At 38.0% G+C, this 23,052-nt stretch overlaps 1 protein-coding gene across 1 annotated transcript in view; it reads right to left on the reverse strand.

Moving 5' to 3' along the window:
* Positions 1 to 23,052, reverse strand: part of INPP4B (inositol polyphosphate-4-phosphatase type II B) — a 274,537-nt gene that overhangs the window by 153,848 nt on the left and 97,637 nt on the right. Inside the window, 2 exon segments of the mRNA XM_059827010.1 lie at positions 7,636 to 7,752; positions 9,609 to 9,727. Coding sequence (XP_059682993.1) covers positions 7,636 to 7,752; positions 9,609 to 9,727 — 236 coding nt within the window.

The following is a 23,052-nucleotide window of genomic DNA, read 5'->3' on the forward strand; positions in this document are numbered from 1 at the left end:
AAATTAAGATAACAAATATTATAAAATAAAAGTAATTTCAGTAAGTCACTGAATTATTTCCATTAGTACTGAACCAGGCTTTGAGAATAATGGAAATTCCTTAGTGAAGATTAAGAGGCAGAAGCTACACTATATATATTTATTTTTCTTTCTTTTTTTTTTTCAACATTTAATACAGTTTCTACAGTTAATTCATTTCTACTAATGTACAATTTTGTCTGCAAGTAACGAAGGAGGCATGAACATTTTTTCCCACAGTATAAAGACTATTACTTGTAATAGAAAGAGTACTCTAAAGCCTTGTTTGACAAAAGCACACAAACCATGAAAAATGCAACAGAACTTCACTGCTGTGATTTTTCAAGGAGGTCAATGTATCCACTTAAAGTTAGAAGTGCTTCTACATCAACAAGAGAGGTATCACAGAATCACTAAGGTTGGAAAAGACCTGTAAGATCATTAAGTCCAACCATCAACCCAACACCACCATGCCCACTAAACCATGTCCCACTATCCATTTGGGGGATTTATTTTCCAGGTAAAGAACCTACCAAAAATGAGTCCAACAGGCAAAAAAGGAGCTTTCCATATTGGAAAAAGCATCATCTTAAGCCTTAAGCTTTTTTCACCTGTAGGATGTGCCCCTCATTTATAAACTACCCCTCAACTCTAGGTAAACATGTCAACTGTTGTGTGTATAATCATTGCAAGTGGCTACAGCTAAAGGCAAACACATCACTATCTTCTTGAATGTCAGTTCCCCTTTTGTACATTTTAGAGTTTGTGCTGGTGTGATGGGACTAACTGATCATTCACCTGACAAAAAAGGGAAATTGCCAATGAGAACAGACAAATCTGATCCTTTGAGTCATTCAAACACTCCCATGTTGCTGCATTTAGTACAAGGAAATGTACTATGTACATACTTGCAGTGCCTGGGCTGCCCAGGAGCACCAGCCACCCCTCCTGAGGAGCTGCTCCTCCAGCGCTTTGTCCAGGGGATGCCTGGATCAAAGGCACTGACTGGGAGGGAAAGCTGATCAACCCTTTGAAAGGACAGAAGCATATTCTTCAACCTGAGGTCATGTTTTCACAGCCAGGTTGCTCCACACTAACTAAAGAAACATTGTGCCATGCTCTTCTTCCTCTACTCACTGCAGCGTGCGTATTTCAGAGGAAAACATCCTGGCCTTCTATACAAGGCCTGTGCCCCTTGAACCCTAAAAGTCGTCATTATAAATGATAGGGTAGTGCAACAACCATGTTGGATTTGTTTGACTGGTCTGATGTGCTCTGTGCTGGTCCGGTGAGGGATGGAACAGTGAAGGATATCTATGAATATGCATACACAAAGTACTCACGGAAGAATGATATATTTGCAAGCTTTTTGGACAGTGCTCCAGAGGTTGGAACAATCATACCTGTGTTCCTGAAATCCTTAGCTGGTTAAAATAAAATCTACAGGAAAATGTTATCATTTGCTATTTGATTCCCATAATTCTAAGCAATTTCCAAGGCAACCCTTTATATTTTTACAGAATACAATTGGTCTCATCACTATGTAGTTTTACAACAGTTTTCCAAAAAGTCAGCTCTTAGAGCAAACCTTTCCCTGATGCAAGGCAGCAGTAGCATTTGATCGACAGAGTAGGTAGAAAAGGAAAAGAAAATGGAAAATTAACGAACAGTACATTACAACTTTCCCTGAAGATACAGCAATAAGGAGGAGTTTGCCTCAATTAAGAAAAAAAAATAATAAAAGGGTAGGAGAAAAGGTAGGAAGAAAAGTAGAATGCTTTCAAAGAGAGGAAGATTTTTGCAAAGCCAAATCCTTCCATTGGATTTTCAAGGGCTAGGTGCAAAGAGCAGTAAGGCTACAAATGGACTTTAAGTCTATACCTGTAACTTTCCTGGTCTTGACACTTATCCCCAATTCTCTTACAGATACACTAAGATATATGAAAACTTATTATACCCGCAGCCACTTCAAAGAAAGATTTTATTTCCATATAAACCCAAATGAAAGTCAGCAGTTTGAATTTCTCTTTATGTATCCAGACTTTTAAAAAATACTGAGAAAGACTGACAATAATGCTTTAAGTGGATTGCACATGCATGTGCCCAGAAGCATTAAAAAAAACATTTCCCCCCCCAATATCTCTAATAGTGGCGTTATGAAGAATATCGTTTGACACAAAAGGAAAACTACATCTATCATCAAGTATGTATTTGTGAAAAGAATGACATCATTATGAAAAGAAACATTAATATCTAAAGCTTTATTGCAAGTATTTCTGTGGGTAGGACCACAGTACTGTACAGTACTGCTCTAATAAGAAGAATGAGATAATAAGAGTTTCTAATTTAAGGCAATATTTCTCTACAAATCCTGCAGAGATGACAGAACTGAGAAAAGGAAGAATTTGAAGTGCTTTTTCTTTAAACAAAGTAGAGCACTTTCAACACCACTTCAAGTTTTAAAGAAAAACAGCTTCAGTAGTTTTAGTGTTCACAAGAGTGAGAGCCTAAGAGCACTCCAGCACAGGCAGAGTGCAGGTAGGTGATGTGCAAGCTTTCACATTTATCTTTGCTAATACATTTCACATACTGCTCTACAGCGTTCCTAGTGTTCAATCTGTGGGCCTCTGCAGCAGAGAGATGGCAAACCCCACTAAACTGCGTGGTGGTTTTGCAGTACAGATCGATGCCCACAAAGGAACACTGAATGCTGTCACTTCAGATTTGGCTTCACAACTGAACTCAAAATGCCTCTTTTGTGACAGACAGTCTTCATTTCCCACTCACCCCCGTGTCCTTCAATTTTAACAGGGATACTTGAAATATCAAGACACACAAAGAAAAACCTTTTGCAAAGTTTCATTCATAGTGAGCAAGTTTAATAGAAGATTCAAACCTCAACACTTAAGACATGTAATTTGAAGCCTAAATAACCTAAAATTGTCACTTCACAATGTATGTTCCCATATCCGAAACGGCACTTCTATCCCCACTACTCTTAAAATTATAAAATTAATCTAATCTTATTCTCAGTGATTAAGAGACAATTTGGGAAGTAACAAATGCAAGACCAGACTGTAGAACGTGTAATATTTCAACTGCCTTGTATATGTCCAGTTTTCCTTGCTCTCAGGAGACAGCATTCGAGTGGTTGTTTATATCTTCAATATCACATGTGAATATCCATCCAAAGGAGATTATATCTACCTGCTGGTCTTTAAGATAAGAAGCAAAAGCACCTGTTAAGTCTCTAATCCTAGTTGGTATATGATATCCCTGTTGCTGAAGCTTCTTTTCAAGTTTCCTGGTTTCCATCTCCTCCTAAAGGTGAGGGGAAGCTGTGAAGGGGTGATGCAGAGACCAGATACAGAAAGTTGCTCCTGTCCTCTGCTTCCAGCACTTCTCCATGTGTGATTCAAAATGTGGTGGCCTGAGTCACTACATGTCATACCAGAACATTACAACAGTGTTTACCTCAAGATCTTGTTACGTTAAAACAAACACAATCCTATCATGCAAGATGTAAACAATTTTCAAACCCACTTTACAGATAGAAAAGTCAGTGTAGTAAGAATTTAAGTTGTAGGTGTAACTGCATTAAAGCAACACAAATTGGATGTAGATGCAGCAACAGAAGAACCAATCTTGGAAAACAAGCAAACAAAAGCCTCACCATAGCTAAATGTTACAGTACTTGCCTAAAAATATAGCCACACTGCTCTACACTACGAAGTTTGGAATGGTTGCTGCAGGACATATATATCCTAAACACAGAACAGAAAGACAGCTGCCTCCCAAATTAGTCACTAGGCATTCCCTCCTCTTAATGTAACACAAATTCATCTATTTTGTATTTTCTGTGGGTCTGTCACGTGGCAGTGGTACCTGATTTGTACTAAGCAGTATTTTCAAAAGAGAAGGAATCTGGCTTCAGCTTTAAAACTTGCTAGACCAAACTGGGCAAACCTGCATGCTTATAGGAAAGATAAGAATAGCACACCTGTGCAAATGTGGTACCAAGGTAATATTTTAACAGCATATGAGCCTCTAATTCTGATTTTCTTTGACAATGACTTAAAGAACAGGTGCAGCCCCAGCATTATGACAAAATCCAACTATCTAAAAAACTTTTAAAAAGACAGTGCAGCTCAAGCCTGTGAAACATAAATTTGCTCATAGCAATATGGGAAGAAAAATCTTTGTGATGTAGGAACAGATGTCACTGTACACTTTTCAGAATATGGCATTACCCACTGCTTTGTATGCACGGATATATTTAAACTATATTTCATAAACACGCTCTAGCTTCTTTATTCCAACTACATCAAAGTAGGAATAGCACAGTCTTTATTAAAAGTTTCTATTTACATGAAAACTCACAGTAACCAATCACCCTAACTTAGAAAGACCAGCCAAAACAAACAAAAAAAAATGGTGTTTCATTATATTAAAAAGCCTCAATTACAGAAAGCCTGACACAGCCAAGATATAATTATGATCAACATCAGACAGAGATGCATAAAAGTGAAAAGTGCCGTTAGAACATTCAGTGTGTCAAGCACAGTGAATGTGATACCAGCTGCACAGTACTTTAATATAATTAAACTGCACTTCCTATATAATCTAAGTTAATCGACAGGCAAGAGTGAAGTTAACTATCTGCTTTCTGGTAGAGGAATGCAAGCATCACAAGGTTATTTTTAAATCTTTTTAAAAAAAGAGCAGCACAAGTAGCATGTCAGCAGTGCCAAAAAAATTCTGGTTGTCTCTCACTGGAGAGCACCCCCTTTCACTTTAGCATCATGACCTGTGTGCACAAACCAAGCACTATCTAATTAATTTTGTATTATAGTAAAAATTCAGTGGCTTTGAAAATAGGACCTAATTCTTTTGTATAGACAGAAGCAGGTTTAGGCAAAAAAACAAGCAAATGCTTTACCCTGTGATGTACGCACTGCTATTTCCCCACCTTCTCTACAGTCAGTAAAATCCTGTTGAATTTAATTAATGCACAGAATTCACTTCATTTCATTTTAATTACAAGAGAAATAAGAGAAGAATAAGTATATATTTGTGATGACAAATATTACCTACTTTGACCTCGTTAACTGAAGTAACCAGGAGTAGTATAGCCCTGATGTTGTGGGAATTCTTATTACTGTGGCTTTTCGCCCAATTTCTGCAAGATATTTTGCAGTCAGATCCGAGGTTTATTCTGCCATAAATGCCTACTTGTATGAGCTCGTGACTGGTCTGGAAGCATGGACTACAAGAGCAGAGCATACCTAACAGCCTTGGATTCCCCTCCACCCCCCCAAGTGTATTACCTGCCTGTTTGGAGGAATGGTGAGGCTACATGTTGCAGCCATCAGCTGTGGCAGCAGTTTTTGAGGAACAAGAAAGCCAGCTTTATTGTAGCCTGGATAATCAGAACTGCAAAGCCGCAGAACCTGGAACAGGCTTACTGCTGAAGGGACACATCCTGCTTCTTGGGTCATGAAGCAAGCATTGACATCTGTGCAGTTGCAGCTATGCTGGTAACAGTATCAAGCTACAGCTCATTTAAACCTGACTTTTATGAATCTATATATACCTCCAGACTCAAAGAAGTCACCTGAATTAATAGAAAAGTCAATGGCTTCCAATTATAGGAAAGAAAGTCAAGCCATTAGTTTTATCATTGCTGATATTCTACGATATAAACATAAGTCCAAATATTGCCACAAATGAAGTTGCGACCTGGATGGCCCAGGGTCATTCACACATGCTGCAGTCTACCTTGATTTAAATCTTACAGCTTATTTAATTTTTTCTTACTTACATCCAGTTTTAAAATGGCTGAATATTAAAAAAAGGCTAAATATATGTAAACCAGAGACAGGATTAACATTTTCCCCCACAAAAAGTGTACTATAGACTATAGATTTAGAATGTTTTACATAGGTACTACATAACTGCTATGACAAAAGACAAAGGTATTCTCTCTTGTGACTTATGAGCTACGTTAATGGCATTCTCTGGTAGACACTCTAGTCCCGTACTACAATGGTAAGGAACAGTTATAAAAAGTTCTTAAAAGTTTGCAAAAACTTATCAAATTATATTCATTGTCCAGGCTAGATCTAGTCCTGTATAAGAAGCGGTATAGGGGTCTGCAACTAGAAGCGTAGTAGTACAGGGATAGCTCTATGAATCAAGTCCACTTTTTTCACTTACACATAGGATATTATTTTCCATCATCTGTCAGTCACAACAGAAACTGGAAGGGAAGGGACAAAGTCAAACTCCTTTCACTCAATTCCTGTATCTGTCCACAGGTGACAACTCTATTGAATAAACAGCAGATCCCATTTTAAGTCCGTGTAGTCTAAACCATAACAAAAAACTAAAACATACATTCTGAAAATGTGCATATGTACCCCTTCCCTGCTTATTCTTAAACAGAAAAATTACCTTAGTCTATAAACTGAAAGAAATACAGATTCTATGTCTAAAATATTTCACACATTCCCATTAAAGAGCACAGTGAGGAGACAGATCCAACCTGTTTGCTCACAAAGGTCCAAAATTTAAACAAACATATCAACTATTTTCTACGTAAAAAAAAATTAGAAGTGTTCTAAACTTATAACTTTATTTATGTAAGCAATTCCAAGACAGTCTCAAGTTGTAAGTTATGCCTTTAATTGCCTTCTTATGGATAATGAGCACATATACAGTCATGACATGAGCTTGCATGGTCTTTACAGGTATGTAAAGAGCGATTCAGCTAATTAAATACAGGTGTCAAGGGCCATTTTTGATGCCCAAGAGAAAACTATCAGCTGGACTCCAGCTGCCACAGAAGAAAACCACAGATCTACCATAGGTCCTATGATATCTTCTAGCTCTGTACGTCTGCCTTAGATCACCTGGAGCACATAAAACAGCACTCAAGGTCTATATTCGGCAGTTAAATCACTCAAGTAGTCTCACTGACCTCCATATATCATCTCAAGTGAGTAACTGCTGCTCAGAGTAAGAAGCTGACAGTGTATCCAATAATGTACAACCAAATGAACCCCAAATGATTCACCTTTAGCAATGCCACAGAAGATTTTGGTCCCTTACAAATCAATAATAGCAGCAGCCACAGGAGAGCTATAGGTATCACCACGCAAGAGATAATCATATTTTATTTTAATCTCAAACATCAGGTTACAAGCTCTATTATCATTTTGGTTTGGGCACATAAGTAAAATGCTATCAGAAACATACTTCTGAAAAATTATTCACAGTGGTGTTATCTCAGTCTAATTCATATGTTCTCTGCCATCAAAAAGCACACAAGAGTAATCTTTTATTTGCCAGGAATACCTGTGCCAATTCATGTAACCAATTAAACAATAGCAAAGGGTCCATCTTAAGTGCATGGTTCTGTTTCTCTATTCTCTACAACAAAATATATAACAACAAATATATAACAACAAAAATAAAGTACACTTTAGGTATAAGAGAAGAGCAAAACCAATTCTGTATAAACCTATTTCCCCAATTTGCAAACTTGCTAAAGAGAGCCAGAGAACATGGCGAGAATCCTCAGTAAGACTTATGCAAGAAATGAAGTAAAGCACTTACCGTGTCTTGAGATTTGTCTTTGACATCATAGACAGTTAGTTTTATTTTAGTCTCCTCATAGATGGGGTATTCCGGTGGGAATGTCACACCAGTCAAAAACAGTGGATCTCTTGTACCCTGTGTAACATAAGTAAACGTTCAGTAAGGTAGCAGCTGTGCAACGTGTAGTGTGCCATTATGGATGTACAGATTGTGGGCTCTTTAAAAGAAGTTAGCTTTCTACAGCAGGGAGATATGAACAGCTAAGTATTATCCAATCAATAAGAAAACCAGACAACTTTAAAACTTAGGAAAGTTTAAAAAAAACTTTCTGGAAAGTTTTTTAACTGGAAAAGATATTAAGTGCTTCTGAAACAGAGCCTAGCAACATGCCTTTAAACAGCTCAGCCAGCAGGTTATCAGTATCTGGAATACAACCTGTAATAAACAATCCCTTTCTTTCTCCCATGATACTTTCCAAAAGTACCACAATTTCATATTAATTTAAATGAACTAAAGATATAACTTCCACACACAAAAAAAGAGAGAGATCTTCATTAAGTCACAATAAAACGTCTATAGAAATGCTATGGAGACTCCCTGTGTTACATTGAGGATACTGATTTGTGGGGAGGGGATTACAATACCCCTCTTTAGGCAGTAGTGGAGTAAGATAACATGCCTGTGCTTTGTAACATTAAGGTTATATCTAAAAGCTGTACACAGAAGTGACTATATCATAGCTTCAGATATACAAACAATTAAATGAATCATATAAAATATTGTATATAATTTCTTACTGTTTAATTAAAGTTCCAAAGATTGCCAGGTTAGTACCCTTCTATTTTATTTAATAGAAAATTTAAGATTTTGCATGAGAAATGTAATTTCTCTTGAAGAAAATAACTTTTCTGTGCCTCTGCCTTCCCCTCCCCCAAAATCTGACTATGAAGCAGACAGCCTTGACACAACAAATTCAGAGATTTATTCAGATCTAGGACATTGTGTAAGGAAATGCATCAACTTCTATTAAAAAAAAAAATATATATATATCTATTCCACCTTCTTCACGACATCATTCTAGACAGCCTGCAATGAAACATCCTGATCAGATACAAGATATTTAAATTAAGCAGTTTCAGGATGGTTGATGGCTGAAACCATAACAATTTAATTAGTAGTTGGTTGAAACTGATCATACAAAGAGCTCATGAAATACTGTCATTGTATTTAACAGTTAAAACAAGCCTTTGGCAAAATCGTGTATGTGTTTACAATAAGACTTCCCTGTTCTTAATGAGTCTCTCCAGTAAGTTAAGCAAGTTACACCTACATTGCCTGCTCACACTTAATTTTCTCTGTGAACCATTTTTGCTGTTTCTGACACTGATGCTTACAAGGCAAAGCAAAGACTCTGCAAAGAGCCTCAGACAACTTTTGCTGTAGTATGTGATGCAAGTTACTAATTATTTTATATAAAGTCACAGACATTATGTACACACACTCTTTTCCCTAATTATAGAGGTAGGCTAATATTTTTCAAATTGCAAAGTGTCAACTTTCCAATGGAAAAAATAGAACAAGAAACAGATAAGAAAATAGACCATATAATACACTATGTTCTTCTGTAATTTAAAAATACTTTGTGAACTCACTATAGTCTTAATTTAGTTTTAATTTGCATTGCCTTGCCCTTTCATGAGAGCAACTATTCCCTGTTTCATTCTAGACCTATGTCTGGAGCACCGGAGTATTCTCTATGCCTCTACTTGGAACAACAGAGCTTTCATGAAAAGCCAAATTCATTTCTAACTGTTTACCCTGGTTAATTGCCAAGAACTGCAGAACACTCTTAGGTATGCTTTACTAACTGCCAGAGCATGCTTGTCTTCCCTAAGACTATGCACTAACTTGTTTTATTTCTCATTCACTTTCCAAGTAAGAAGTGAGCAATTCATTAATCAACATGTTAATTGAATAAAAAAGACTCTCACCTCCACGATTTCAGTGCTTGAATACCTCGTCAAAATGTGCTCTGCTGGGTGCACCACTGAGACTTGTATAAACGTATTCAGCTTCCGATCACGGGTAGCAGCCACTAGATCCTTGCACGCTGGAGACAGTGCAAAATAAAAATAAAAAACTTAAAAGAAAACTCTGGGAAAATGCTGTCACAGGCACAGGACAAAGCAGACTACGCTCCGGCTCCAGATTAAATCTCGAGAGACAAGCCGACTTAACAGAGGAAGTCCCTTGGAAGTAACTTACAGAAATAGGAAGTCACATGCTGCAGAACTGAACTGAGATTTCGTTTCCACTAAAAATACTTGCAGCTTCTGCAAAGCTCCCTGCCAGAGGCTCATCAGCTCCAGTATACGAATGTGCGTGCGCATACACACACACTTACACACACTGCAACAGTAGGTAATTTTACATAAGCTCTCATTCAATTTGCCACAAAATCCCTCTTAGCAGCCTAACTCAATCACCTCTTGTCTGACAATTTTCACAGTACATGACCATTTTAAACACATTATAAACCAGTTAAATGCTATCAGTGATTAGGTTAGTTTATATAGTCTGATACTACATTATTAACTTTTTAGCAGGATTAATCATCGAGTAAAAATCTACATACCTAAAAGCAGACAGCAAAACAACCAATTCTTTTGTCAGTGACTGGCATATAAATGAGAAGAATAATTGTATTCTGGCTATACGACATCATTATTAAAACTCATTCTACCTAATAAATACAGAGAAATTCAGTTCTTGTTTAATAATTCATTGTTATCCTGGCCTCACAGTCATGCAGGTGACTGAATTCACTCTTTAGACTAACACACCTCATGCCTTCTAACCAAAAGAATGAAAGCAGCAAAGAAAAGAGGAGGAGGAAAGAAACAAATGCACCATTAGCTGCTCTGCAGAAGGGATGTGGACTAATGGGGCATGCATTGGCTCAAAAGCAGAACCCATCCACCTTACATTCTTCAATAAGGAATATGCATCAGCAAATACTGTGATAGGATCTACCCAGTGCTTCCTGCAGTGCATCAAACTACACTGGGATCTTAGAAGCCAGAGGGAAGAAAAGAATAGCCTACAGTTTCAGAGAGGCTAATTGTCAAGAAAGAACTGAGGATATTTTCTAGGAGTCACTGTAAACCAGGGGACTTCCTCGAGTGCAGCTGACCTTTAACATTTTAAAAGGCAAGTCAGATCATCCTCACAGCAAGCAAACCTGGTCTGATGAGAAGCCAAGGCAAAGAAAGCTCTGATACATACAAAAGGCCAGCTCAGCTTGGTTTACACTTTTTTTTTCTTTGGGCTTGGACCTGCTGCTTGAGGAAATAAAAGGAAAACTGGCCGAAGCTTTTTTACCACTCTTCCATAACAGTGAAAAGGGAAGAAGAAAACAATTAAATCTAACCTTCACAGAATATTTTGAAGTTTTTTCTTTAGCCTGAATTGCTAGTGAAATCTCTTGGTAGACAATCTCAAACTGACCCTATCATAATTTGATGGTAAAAGTGGGATAAGAATAAAAGTTTGTGCATGATGAAGTCTTTATGCAACAGCTGATATAACAGCACCAGACTCAAATAGGAAGTTGCCACCAATTCCTTCCTACTAAGGCTCACCGCATTATTGAAATGACTCTAAATATTAGCACTGCTCGCTATTACCTGAAAAATTATCTGAGTAGATTTACTGAAAAGCAGTTACCAAAGCACAAAAGGCAGAGCAGACACCTACCTTTTTGAACTATATCTTCTCTATAGCTGACCACAGATACAGTATCAGATCATTGAAATTTCCAGATACAGCCATTTCCCCCTGTAAACCCTCATCTTACTCCACCACCCAATCCTTAAGTGTTCCACTCTATAATCATGTTTTTCAAATACAGCACAGTAAAGCACAGTTTCAGAGGAATGGCAAGAGAGCTTATGTTCACTACCAGCAGCTGGAACACAGAGATACAGTCAAATTTTTCACACCCACCACAACGGAAGGTTAGCCAGCTCATAATTAAATGAACCTCCAAAGATAACAGGAATACACCAGAAGGGAACAACAGAAAGAGAGAGCAACTTCGGAAAAACAAAAATAAATCCCCAAAAAGCCCTGCCAGTTACTCTGGCAGGAACCCTACAGCTGAACTCTTGTAAAAAGTACTATTGCATGATGAATGGAGGCAAATCCCCCATAAGTAACAGTTTGATTTACTTGTGGGATGTCTCAAATACATTCACTAGATGTGACTAATTCTTTTAGCAGCCAAGAGCACAGGCTTTTATCCTATTAATAAACCTTAACAATAGGAAGAAGATTTGTACTAGGTGGTCACCACCTTGGTGATATCTGAGCATAAGAGACAATTAATTTCTGTGATAGTAGGGCAATCCAGTCATTAGATCATTTTCCTTAAAAAAAGCAGCTTAGCAACATGATCTTGAATTTCATTGGGTACAGCTGACATGAAGATAATTCATCTGCATATCTCCAATGGGGAGGATCAGCACAAAGTATCAGAACTCTTTGGGAGATCCCAGTGCAGAAGGATACATGAAATAAAATAAAACCTGCATCTACTTTGATGACAGTGTTATTTGTCTCTACTGTCACATTGGGCTACTGCTGTTCACAACTACCCTTTCAGTCATAGAAGATATTCAGTAAGGTTGTTGCTGGCAGAGAACTGAAGATTTGCTGTGACACAGAATTTGTCAGTCTGAGCCACAGTGCATCACTTCCCTTAAAAACAGCGCAACTGACACGTTTAAAAAAACGTAAGGACTACTTTTAAGCTGACGCCAAAGAATAGGAGAAGTTTGTTATATCCTGTTCACAGCCTGGCAAATTCCACAGCCCCACACTGCTTTACTGCCCTTTGAACTATTTTACTAGCAGTATCTGAAAGTCTTAAGTCTTCTCAAATAAACAGTCAACACTCTTTGGACAAAGTGAAACATTACATGGCTGTGAAAGTGAAAATACCAGCTATATGTCATATATTTAAGCACATCTGTTGGGCATTATTGACATACCACTCAAAAAGAAACTGATGAAAATGCAAACACGAAAGGCATGCTAAGGCTGTTTTCTTAATTGCAAATGTAACACAGCAAAAGCAGGTAACAACATCAATGCACTTTCCATCATAACCTACACCCAAACAGACCATACACATAGGTCACATTACGTTACAGTACTTCACTATGCTTGAATTAATTCTAGAAAAACTCATCAACAAAACTCAGTGAAGTTACGTGACAGCTTGTACTTACATGCCAAAAGTATATGAATCTACTCATTGTGACTGTTGACTCAGTGTGTAGAGCCTGAGTCATCCATTCCCCTGGCAATCCCATCTCTGCTAAGCCTATCAGCGTACAATGAATGTTTAAGGAAGAACTGCATTAGGAATAATTTATGCTTTTATATCAACAAAGAAAAAAGTTAAGATGGCAGGAAGAAACAATTCTACATATTAAGCAAAGAAAAAGAAGGAAAGAAAGACAGCAAAGTAATCACTATGTGTAGAGCAAGATGAAAGGCTGCAAGGAAAAAGAAGTGATCTACAATGTATTTACAAATACCTACGTATTTTGCAAAATTCTGTGGTCTACACATAAAACTGTCTTATCATTTAAAATACCTTAAACCAGGTAACATTTAATCAATGTTATCCTTCAACACTTATTTTCTAAAGAATAAAAGCAAAGAGAATAGTTCTTTCATTTCCATTACTGCTGTTCCACTATTAAAACTGTATTATTCTTACGTGAATCACACTAAACAAGTGCTTCTTCTCTATCAGTCATGCCTGTACATTGTCCTGTACATTCCAGTACCACTACGATGCACACAAACCACGTGTACTGTAAACGCAAACCACACAAGCAGATGTTTAATTCTTAAGTCCTGCCACATTCAATATTTCACTGCTCTCTATGCTGCACTAACATGCTGGCTGTGCTCTTCATCATTCTGTGTGCATGTGCATGCACGTAAAGACAACAGAAGAGAAAGACTGGTTACTGTTTCCTCAAAACCAGGCTAATGCTGTAAACACAGTAGAATCTTGCTTCACAGTTTCAGTGACCGATTCATGGGATCAGGGAGAATTTTCTGTGTGTTACCTGTATGGAGGAACAGAGCACAGAGAGAAAGACTAAAAAAATCCCAAAGACTATATAACAATAAAAAGAGGGAAAACAAACAAAACAAAAAACCCAACAGAGAGTCTGGAAATTCATCATCTACCTTCCATAAAACTGTAACAACTCTGACCAGGCATTCGGCACTGCTCCAAGCAGTAAACCTACCGGAGCCAAAAGAAAATAATCTGGCAGAGAAACAGGGAGATGCAGCATCTCCCAGAACTGAAAAAGATCCAGTAGCTGGAAGAAACGACATGGGCAGAGGGACTGAAAGACATCCTCAACTCAGAGTTCACAGAGTTGTCTGGGAAGGAATCCAAGGTCTGGCCCCAAAATTGGGAAATGGCATTGAAATTGCAACATTTATTTTTGTTAGCAGGGGAAATTACAGCACATTGGTGAATGTCTTCCCAGACTATGGATTCACACAATGCGTGTATTAGCCCACATAGCAATTTGCGAGGTAGATTTTTCTCTAACCGATGACAGAAACACCATTTCCCACAGCTTCATTCCTTCCCATTTTCCAAAGCAAAACAGATTCCAAGGGGCTGGCAAGGGACAGGAATTAACCACCATAGATAGCCCTGTCGTCTCCGGGGCACGCTATTTTGTACGCTCTCAAAACAGAACAGAAAATTAATAGTAGCTGAAGATAAGGGGCAGGGGAGAAGTCTGTGTGTCTCTCACACATATATATGTGAACATAATGTTCAAAATTTTTTTCTTTTCATTGGCATTGCAGCAGCATTATTATCCCAAAGCAACTTAGTTTATAAATAATAATGTACAGTCTGTCTTGATAGACTAATTAACTGAGGTGCAGCTATTCCTTAGTGGGCAAAAGGACACATTAAATAAGAGAACACTACATTCAGACCTGTGCTACATGCAGAACACTAAAGAGTACACAGTTTTCTTTCCTCTACCCTGGGGGGCTGTTCAGGAGGGTAGGGAGGCATAAGAGAAGAACGTGCACATCACCACTGCTTCTGCCTCTGCTGAACACACAGCGGTAAGCAAGCTTGCTGAAAAGAATACCTTCAGCCAGGCACACATACAGGCTTAAGAATAATTCAACTTCAGAACATACAGGAAAGCTTTGGCCATGCTTTTGAATTAGGAGTGAATGTAAATGCAACTGCAAGAGGGATGAGAACAGAACAGCCATGTGTTCTCTGCATGGCAAAACATGCCTGAAAGCAAATGAGACAAACGTTTGAGGAATGGTATTAGCACAGAATAGTGTTAACGAGCACCCCTCCAGCTAGTGCTCCATAATAAATATTATTAATTGGTTTATCATAAACACTACTAATTGGTTCTCCCATTCCTGTGTCAGCAGGAATGCTTCAGTTTGCTGGTAGGTAAAGAACACTTCTACCTCGGGACCAAAAGAACAGAGAAGTTACTCCCCACAACAATTGAGGGACCCCCACTAAAATTCACCGTACAACACTAAATATCAAAGGATGCAGCCACAGAAGTTATAATACCCCCATTACCACAAAATGAAGGCACAGTTACATAGTCATGAAACAGGTATGTATTAGGAGGGACACTCATTAACAGCAGTAACTAAAACAGATGCTCAGACTCAGGTAAACTCTGCAATGAAAAGAATCTTTACGGAATAGAAGACTACATTTGGACCACCTATACAAATAAGTAAAGACCCACTGATTTTTACCTAAGAAAAGGTTCGAGATCACTATTCCCGTCTCTGGGGATGAGAGGCTTCTATAAAAATAAAATACGTATCTGTTCTCTGTAATGTACAGCTGGTTGCTAAAGTAACCTAGTTATATCTTGAGGAAATGCACATGCATAATACAATAAGTATCCTTCAGTGGATGCCTGTAATTAACAGTGGGAAGAAAATTTCTACCAACAGTCCAAGGAGAAAGAGATGATGCAAAAGTCTTACCATATGAAGCAAAAAAAAAAAAAAATATCTCTGTGACATCTTTACAAATACAGGTTTGGGGAAAAAGAAAACCAAACACAAACACCATCAATATTAGCACTGCTCACTAAGTAATATATCAATATGCTGTCCAGACAAACATCAATCATTACCCACTTAATTTGCAGCTGTAAGAACACAATTATTTAGAAGTCATTGAAATAAGATACACGTGAGTGCTGCTGGGGGAAAATGCTGTATGCTGATGGAGGGTAGGGATAAGTGATCATGCCTAGGAGTTGAGATGCCAGCTGCACTCATCACCCTATTTGCATATGAAGTGATAAATCTGGTTAGATTTAGCACTGTGAAAATCAGAAGTGATCTATTTCAGAGTAAGTTCTGTGCACCCTGGGTTTTGCAGCATTAAAGAAATTTTAGGTTTTGTGTCTTTTGTGTTTTACTGAAAGCCTCATGCCGGACTAGCGCATTAAGTAGAGCACTTCCAAACTGCATCCTTCTGCTTTCTCCAAGAACGTAAAATAAATGCAAAGGCTTAGACTGTAACTTTGCATTGCCATTACCAGCAGCAATAATAGCCATTTCCTGAGCATGGGTTTCAATTCATCTGACATGTTAGAACAGGCCTATTTCATATCACAGCTTTGCTGTTCAGCCTGGACAATCCCAGTTACTTATAGAGTTTAACTGCGATAGATGCAAGAGACTCAGGAAAGTGGCTCACTGGATCAACATACAGCTCACAGGCACCCTATTTCCACTGCAGAAGTGAACGCGTGGTTACATGTGTTAACCATCCATTCAGTGCAATCTACATTTTGGTAGTATTTTAATCCATTGCTAACGTTAGACGCTCTGTTCCAGCACATTCACTGCTAACGATCATGCTCCTCCAGCTTTATTTACAACTGTGTATAACTGACTTCCGCCACCTCTATGCTCTAGACTTAAGCTACACAATGGCAATGAGGTCACGGAAGTGAATTTCTAGCTTTGCTCAGAACAGCTGGTTCCTTAAGTTATGAAACAAACTGCTCTTGATCAATATTTTTAACCTCCTTTAATTTTTGAAACTATATCTGAGTATGTAAGTGTCTCTGAGTATCTTTTTCATGGAATGCTATATTTAGTTATAAAAATGTAATTCTTCCAAAAAAGACTGCATTTCCTTACTGAGCATACTGTGCCTCTAATAGCACAGAGAATTTTGTTTTTCTAAGATGCTGTGGTAGTCTAGTGACAGCAGAGCTCTTGCTGTTGCTGTAGATTCTCAATTATCCTCTATTACCTTCTCTACAAAACTATTATGCTCATGACAATGCCGATTAGTGGTATTTATCCTATGATCTGAAGGGTGACTTCAGTTCTCTGGTGAGAGAAATGAGGAAAGGAGAAAAAAAGAAAATAAATTCTTTAAGTCTTACAAAAACTTGCTATACATTACTACACTCCAAAATATATTCATATGAGAATGGATTTTGATCCTGCTATTCCAAGGGTGTCATTTATTTTGGTATTGTTGTTATTTTAGAATACCACAAAAGGGTTTAAATCTCCTGAAAACAGAGCTAAATACCATTTCCCTCTTCACCTTTTCCCAGTATCGTCATAACAAGTATCTACTAAAGAAGTAAACTTGCTGTAATTTCTTAAAGAGATTTCTCACTATCCTGAAAATAGAGTGGTTACAAAGTTTAAGCTCTAGCTGAAGAATGAGAATAGCAAATGGTATACAGATTTCCCTTTTTCTTCTATGAGTTTCTTTACACTATAAGCTCATAGCAAACATCTAGAACCTGTAACAATTTCTTTCAGATTTTATTTATAAAATATATTCTGCTGGTTCCTAACTTCATCCATCTCTTCAGAAATAAATGTACCAAAAAAAAATATATCAGCAATACCACAAGAAGATGAAAAGAAACAAAAGTGCCAAGTCTCTCTCAAAGTTTTCAGTCTGCCACATCTGTTTTTATTATAACAGCATACATTGCTTCCTTTGACATAAGCATTTATACACTGCTATACCAGTTGTCAAATAGAGCATTATGTGGTTTTGATCCTCAGTGTGCAGTATTACTATACAACATTGTAGAGACAGTCTTTTTCTCTAATATGTAAAGAAAATTCAGCTGTTGCTTAGCCTTATTCCAAATTCATATCATCACATACATCTTTATAACATACTTTCAGGCTTAGTGAGGAAAGAAGCTTTCCTTGCAAAATAAAGGAAGGCAGTCAAGCAACACAGAGTCCAGCAACACACACAACAAGCTTCAGAAAGAACTCTAAACAACCTGAAATCTTTCAGGATGCTTCTTCACTGCAGTACAGCTGCTTTGAGCACCTGTAAGTGAGCTACTCTAGCTTCTGAGTAGAAGTCCAGCTACAGGAGCCCAGACCTCAGTAGAGAGTGTTCCACCCTGCTTCTTCAGCATGTCATGCAGCCTGGACAAAACATCAGTGTCCCACAACTCTGTTGCTATTAACACCCAAGCTACCTGATATTAACATTGACCTGAGCACATCTAAACAATAGCGCTGTTTTAGAGGCTGCAATGAGGATGTCCCTTTCACATAAACTTCTCTGGAGCCAGCTCTCTAATTAATTATAAGCTAATCGACTACGTGGCCATAACCCTGTTGCCCATGAGACATTGTTGGTGAATGAAAATATTCATTTCTTCAAGTGAAAATGTTACATAGTAAAGGCAATCATGATGAAGGTATCAGGACAAGATTCAGTAGGGAGCTATATTAACAATAGCAACTCACGAAAGAAAAGACTGACAATAGTTACACTTGCAAGTAAAGCTATTGCTTGGCTGTCTAACTGAACAGCCTTTAAGATTCATTTGTCTGAGAAGAGTTGTGTTCCTTCCTTTACATATGCCAAGGATGGAGCCTCCAGTGAAGGGCAAGGAAGCGACGTAGTTTTGATCAACTTCACAAAGATTCCAAAAAAACCCCACAACGCTCAAGGGAGCACAGCAGAATGGTTTGAGCACTGTAGTACTCTCCATGTGTAGTGCTCAGAAGAGGCAGAACATGGCCTTTAAAAAAGTAGGCAGGGTATTATTGGGCTGTATGATTATACTGGTTTTTTATCCCCCCACCCCTGGGATGCTAAATGCTAGTCTGATTCACAACTGGTTCTCATTGCATAGGTGCCTGTCAAATGTTGAAAATGACTAGTGAGTCTCTGTCTAAAAAGAGGGTCCTCTACAGAAAATAGAAAGCAAAGCACTAGTCCTTCCAATATGCCAGAGGTCATCATTTAGCAAAAGAAATCCCACGCTCTTTGACATGTCTAAAAGGAAACCAGACTAAAATGTACTTCAAAGTCAAGGCAAAGAAGAGCAAGACACACTTAATCAAAGGAGAAAATAGATTTCTGCAATCCAGAACAATCACTTTTAGCGCTGTAAAGATTAAATTTTCTGGTCAGAAAACACAAGATAAATGCTAAGTAATCTGCATGCAAGCTGTAGTTAAAAGGAGAAGATGTTCTAATATACGTAAGACTTGTCTGAAAAGGTGGCAATTCTGGATTAATACCTACATTAGGGATCCAAGTAAGAGACAATGCTTTACTCCTCAGGGGATTTCAAAACACGCCATTCTGACAAATACACTAAGATTACTTTAATAGCATGGGACCTGCATGAGATAGCAAAGTATAACCCCTTTATAAGGAATTAAATTATATATATATTTATACCTTTTCACATAAACGACATAGTCCAGAAATAATAAAAGCTCACAGATCAAGGGTTGTGTCAGAGGACAATTTCCAAGGAATCCATCTCCCATGAGCATTCTGGATTTGTTTACTCACATACCCCGAAGAAATAACCTTTACTCCTAAACTTCTCCAAAATGTACGTCTCGACCACAAGAACTTTGTTGGTACAGACAAACAGACTTTTAAAAAAGTACAGGGTGACAAAATACCATACTGACTGTAGCGACACACATAGTTGTCATTTTAAATTATCATTTTTAAAGCAGGATATACATTCGTATTTCCAGTTTCTTCAAAATCAACACTGAGCTCCTCTCCTCAAAGATACTGGCCTGCAATTATTATTCTAAATTGTTAACTCACAGATTTACAAGAGGTCCGCAGCTTGTATTTTGAGACAGATCTAAAAGGGGGAGACATTAATGCTTTCTACAGAGCAGTAGAGCCCAGCATACTGCATGCTAAACCAAAAAGTTTGATCCTTTATACTGTAGGTAGCCTGTCACTTCCAGCAGGAGTTTCTTCAAAAGGTGAAAAACTGCTATTTACACCTTACGATACTATGTTTGAAACTGCCTTAGGTTTGATGTGTTGACACATGTAAAGACATAACTGACTTCTTCCCAGAAAAATAATTTAAAATTATTTCAACTCCTTTGTACAAAGAAATATTAGTTAAGGATTAAAAGAAAAAAAAAAAAATCCTTTAGTTGTCTCTGTAGAGAGGCCCCTTGGTAGAATTGAGGTTTAAATCCAGAATGACCTAGGTATTGCTGTTCTTCAACTCAATGGGAGCATGTTAGGATCTCAAAGTTGAAAACAGTGCTAGCCCATTCTAGTTTTTAAAGCAGTTCATATACAATCCTACAGCCAACAATCTTCAGCTTCTTAGGTGTGAAGAATTCTGGTCTTCAAAGAATGCTAAAACCAAATTCTTCTTAACTCATCATAATGAAATTCTGTACTCATTCAATTCCTCAGAAATGCATCTTAAGTGCAACAGGATTTCAGACTGAAGTATCAGCTTTAACTTCTTTTGAACATTTGAATTATATTTCACAAGATAGGCATTTTTTTCATGTAGTTCAATTTATTTCATTTCAGTTTCATATTCCACGTAACAGGAAAAAATATACTAAAAATATGGTTAATCACAATAATTGAAGTGTCCATAACTGTACTAGAAACTTTATTATCCACAGGAGGTGTGGGGAAAAACAATGAAGAAAAGCATTCTTAAGCATTTTGTTTGTTTTCAGCAAAGTCCTTCCAAGCACCTCAGGTCGGTCTGCTTGTCATGCTGCACCCAGTGTCGTGTGGGATTTTGTGGTGCTGCATTTAGGAGAATTCTAGTTTCTTCAGGGCCTGCAGGGGAACCTCATTTTCAAGTCAAATCTCACTGCATGCATTTCAAAACTTCCAAAAATAAGTACATCTATAACTAATGTGTTCAAAAGGGGAGGATGACTTCAGTCTTCTATTAATTAGATGCTTTGCTTTTTATGGAACTTCTGTTTCCACATATGTGGATAAAAAATAAAGTCCATTGGGAAACATTTTATAACGTGAAAGTATTACAGCAATTATTTCTAAAGGCATATTTAGAGATGTATTTAACAACTGCCATTTGAAAGACAAATGTTCAGCTAATGCAGTGCAGTAACATTAGAGTTAAAATAAGTCAAGAGCTATCATGCTTTGAATTACTTAAAAATGTTTAATATGTTATTGGCCTAACAAAACAGAATTGTTTCATGTCTGTTTAGTCATTACCATTCTGCACAACAAGAAGCATGAACTGCAATAATCTGTAAATAATTTTCTTGCTTTTTATCTCCCCAATGATCTATACTCTTTTGGAATTGAAAGGTGACTTTATCTTCAAGGAGAAAGACACACAAGGGAAGAGATGCGAGGAATTCTCCAGACAATTCTTCATGAAGAGTTTTACTGACTGGGCTAAAGGTTAGAAAAGACCAACTGCAAAAAGTGACAGTAAAAAGTCGAGCGTAAACTCACAAAAAGACAGATGTCCACGAGTGGGTTTCAAACAGAATACTCTAAGCCTCCACACACCTGTTACCTAGCTTTGGAGGTATTTAAAGTCTCCAGGTATTTAAGCTTTCAACTGTAAGAGGTCCCTACATGCCTGCAGGTTGGCTTCTGGGCACATCCTGATTGCCTCAGCCTTGACAATGCTGAGCAGCTCCAAGCCTATCTCTGGCCCTGTCAGGATTTGCAAACCACACACCTATCTTGACAGTCTCAGGCTGGCAGGCAGTGGCAGGGCACAGCTGCTAGTCCATGCTCTGCAAAAACATCACTGCTAATTTCCTTCACAACAGACCCAGCAGGACAGCTGAAGGAGAAATGGTGCCAGTGCCCCTTTTAATTCAATAGAGCACTGGACCAGAAAGAGGTTAGATACAGGGCAGAGCCACAGGTTTATCATTCTGCCCACCTCTAACATAGCACCTACAAACCACAAAAAGTTGCCAGTTATTACACAAGAGAGCACATAGAGGCAGACACTCAAGTATTCCTCTTGAAGCTGTCCCACCTTGATTTAAAAAAGAAAAAAAAGCAAGAGTTACTGCCCGTAGGTGTAGAGGGGACAAAAGATAACTTCTGTATTTTACATATATTATTTTACATCCAATTGTCGCTGAATTCAGGTCACTGTCCATGGTCACTCCAGAACTCAGGTCCACCCCACTGGAAAAAGGGCACTAAATCACTAAACAGTCATCCTCAGCTTATTTTGTCTTTACCCAAATTCTTTTATTTGTGGAAAAAGGGGGAAGAGTTTCAACTCAGGGTGAAAATGTCCATTTCAATTTTATTCCTGGCCAACACCACTGCTGCAAATACATATTCAGTAAAAATTCTACTTTAAGCCTGCATTTTGCAAGCATTCCCACTAGTAAGTCTTCCCTGTGAGAATATACAGAAAAAAATAAACAAAACTTTGCATACAAATGTACAGAAAAACACAAAAATAAGCACCAATAAGATATTACCCCAGGCCAAGAGCGTTCACAAAACTTCAATTCCACATTTGCTCAACTCTCTCCGGTCAACGCGTTCTTTGCCCAAAAAGGAAGGCAATTCCAGCTGCTGTTATATCCTTATGCGAGGCACACTAAACACACAGTAAAGGATTTACCAACCATGCAAGAGTGGAAGTTCCCTAAAACTGTTTGAGTCCACATAGACTGTTTAAAATTGTGGCCATCTAATTTCAACATAATTATGAGTAATTATTTACAGATCCTGAAGAATTTCTAGATCAAGGCAACAGATAACTTACTATCAATATACAGTACAGAACGTGACAGGAGTCCATTGCAAACCAATCACTAACAGCAAGCTCTAAGGATCCTCAAAATTCCTATTGGAAAGTTACATGACAAATCTCTGCCACATAGATAGCAGAATCAGTCTTGAGCTTACAGAGTCCAACCCCCCTGCCCAATCAGGGTCAGCTACAGCAGGTTGCCCCAGGACTGTGTCCAGCTGGGTTTCCACCATCTCCAAGGATGGAGACTTCACTACCTCCCTACACCATCTGCGCCTGTGTTTGACCACCCTCACAG

The sequence above is a fragment of the Gavia stellata genome, chromosome 19, assembly GCF_030936135.1.
Source record: "Gavia stellata isolate bGavSte3 chromosome 19, bGavSte3.hap2, whole genome shotgun sequence".
Taxonomy (NCBI): domain Eukaryota; kingdom Metazoa; phylum Chordata; class Aves; order Gaviiformes; family Gaviidae; genus Gavia; species Gavia stellata.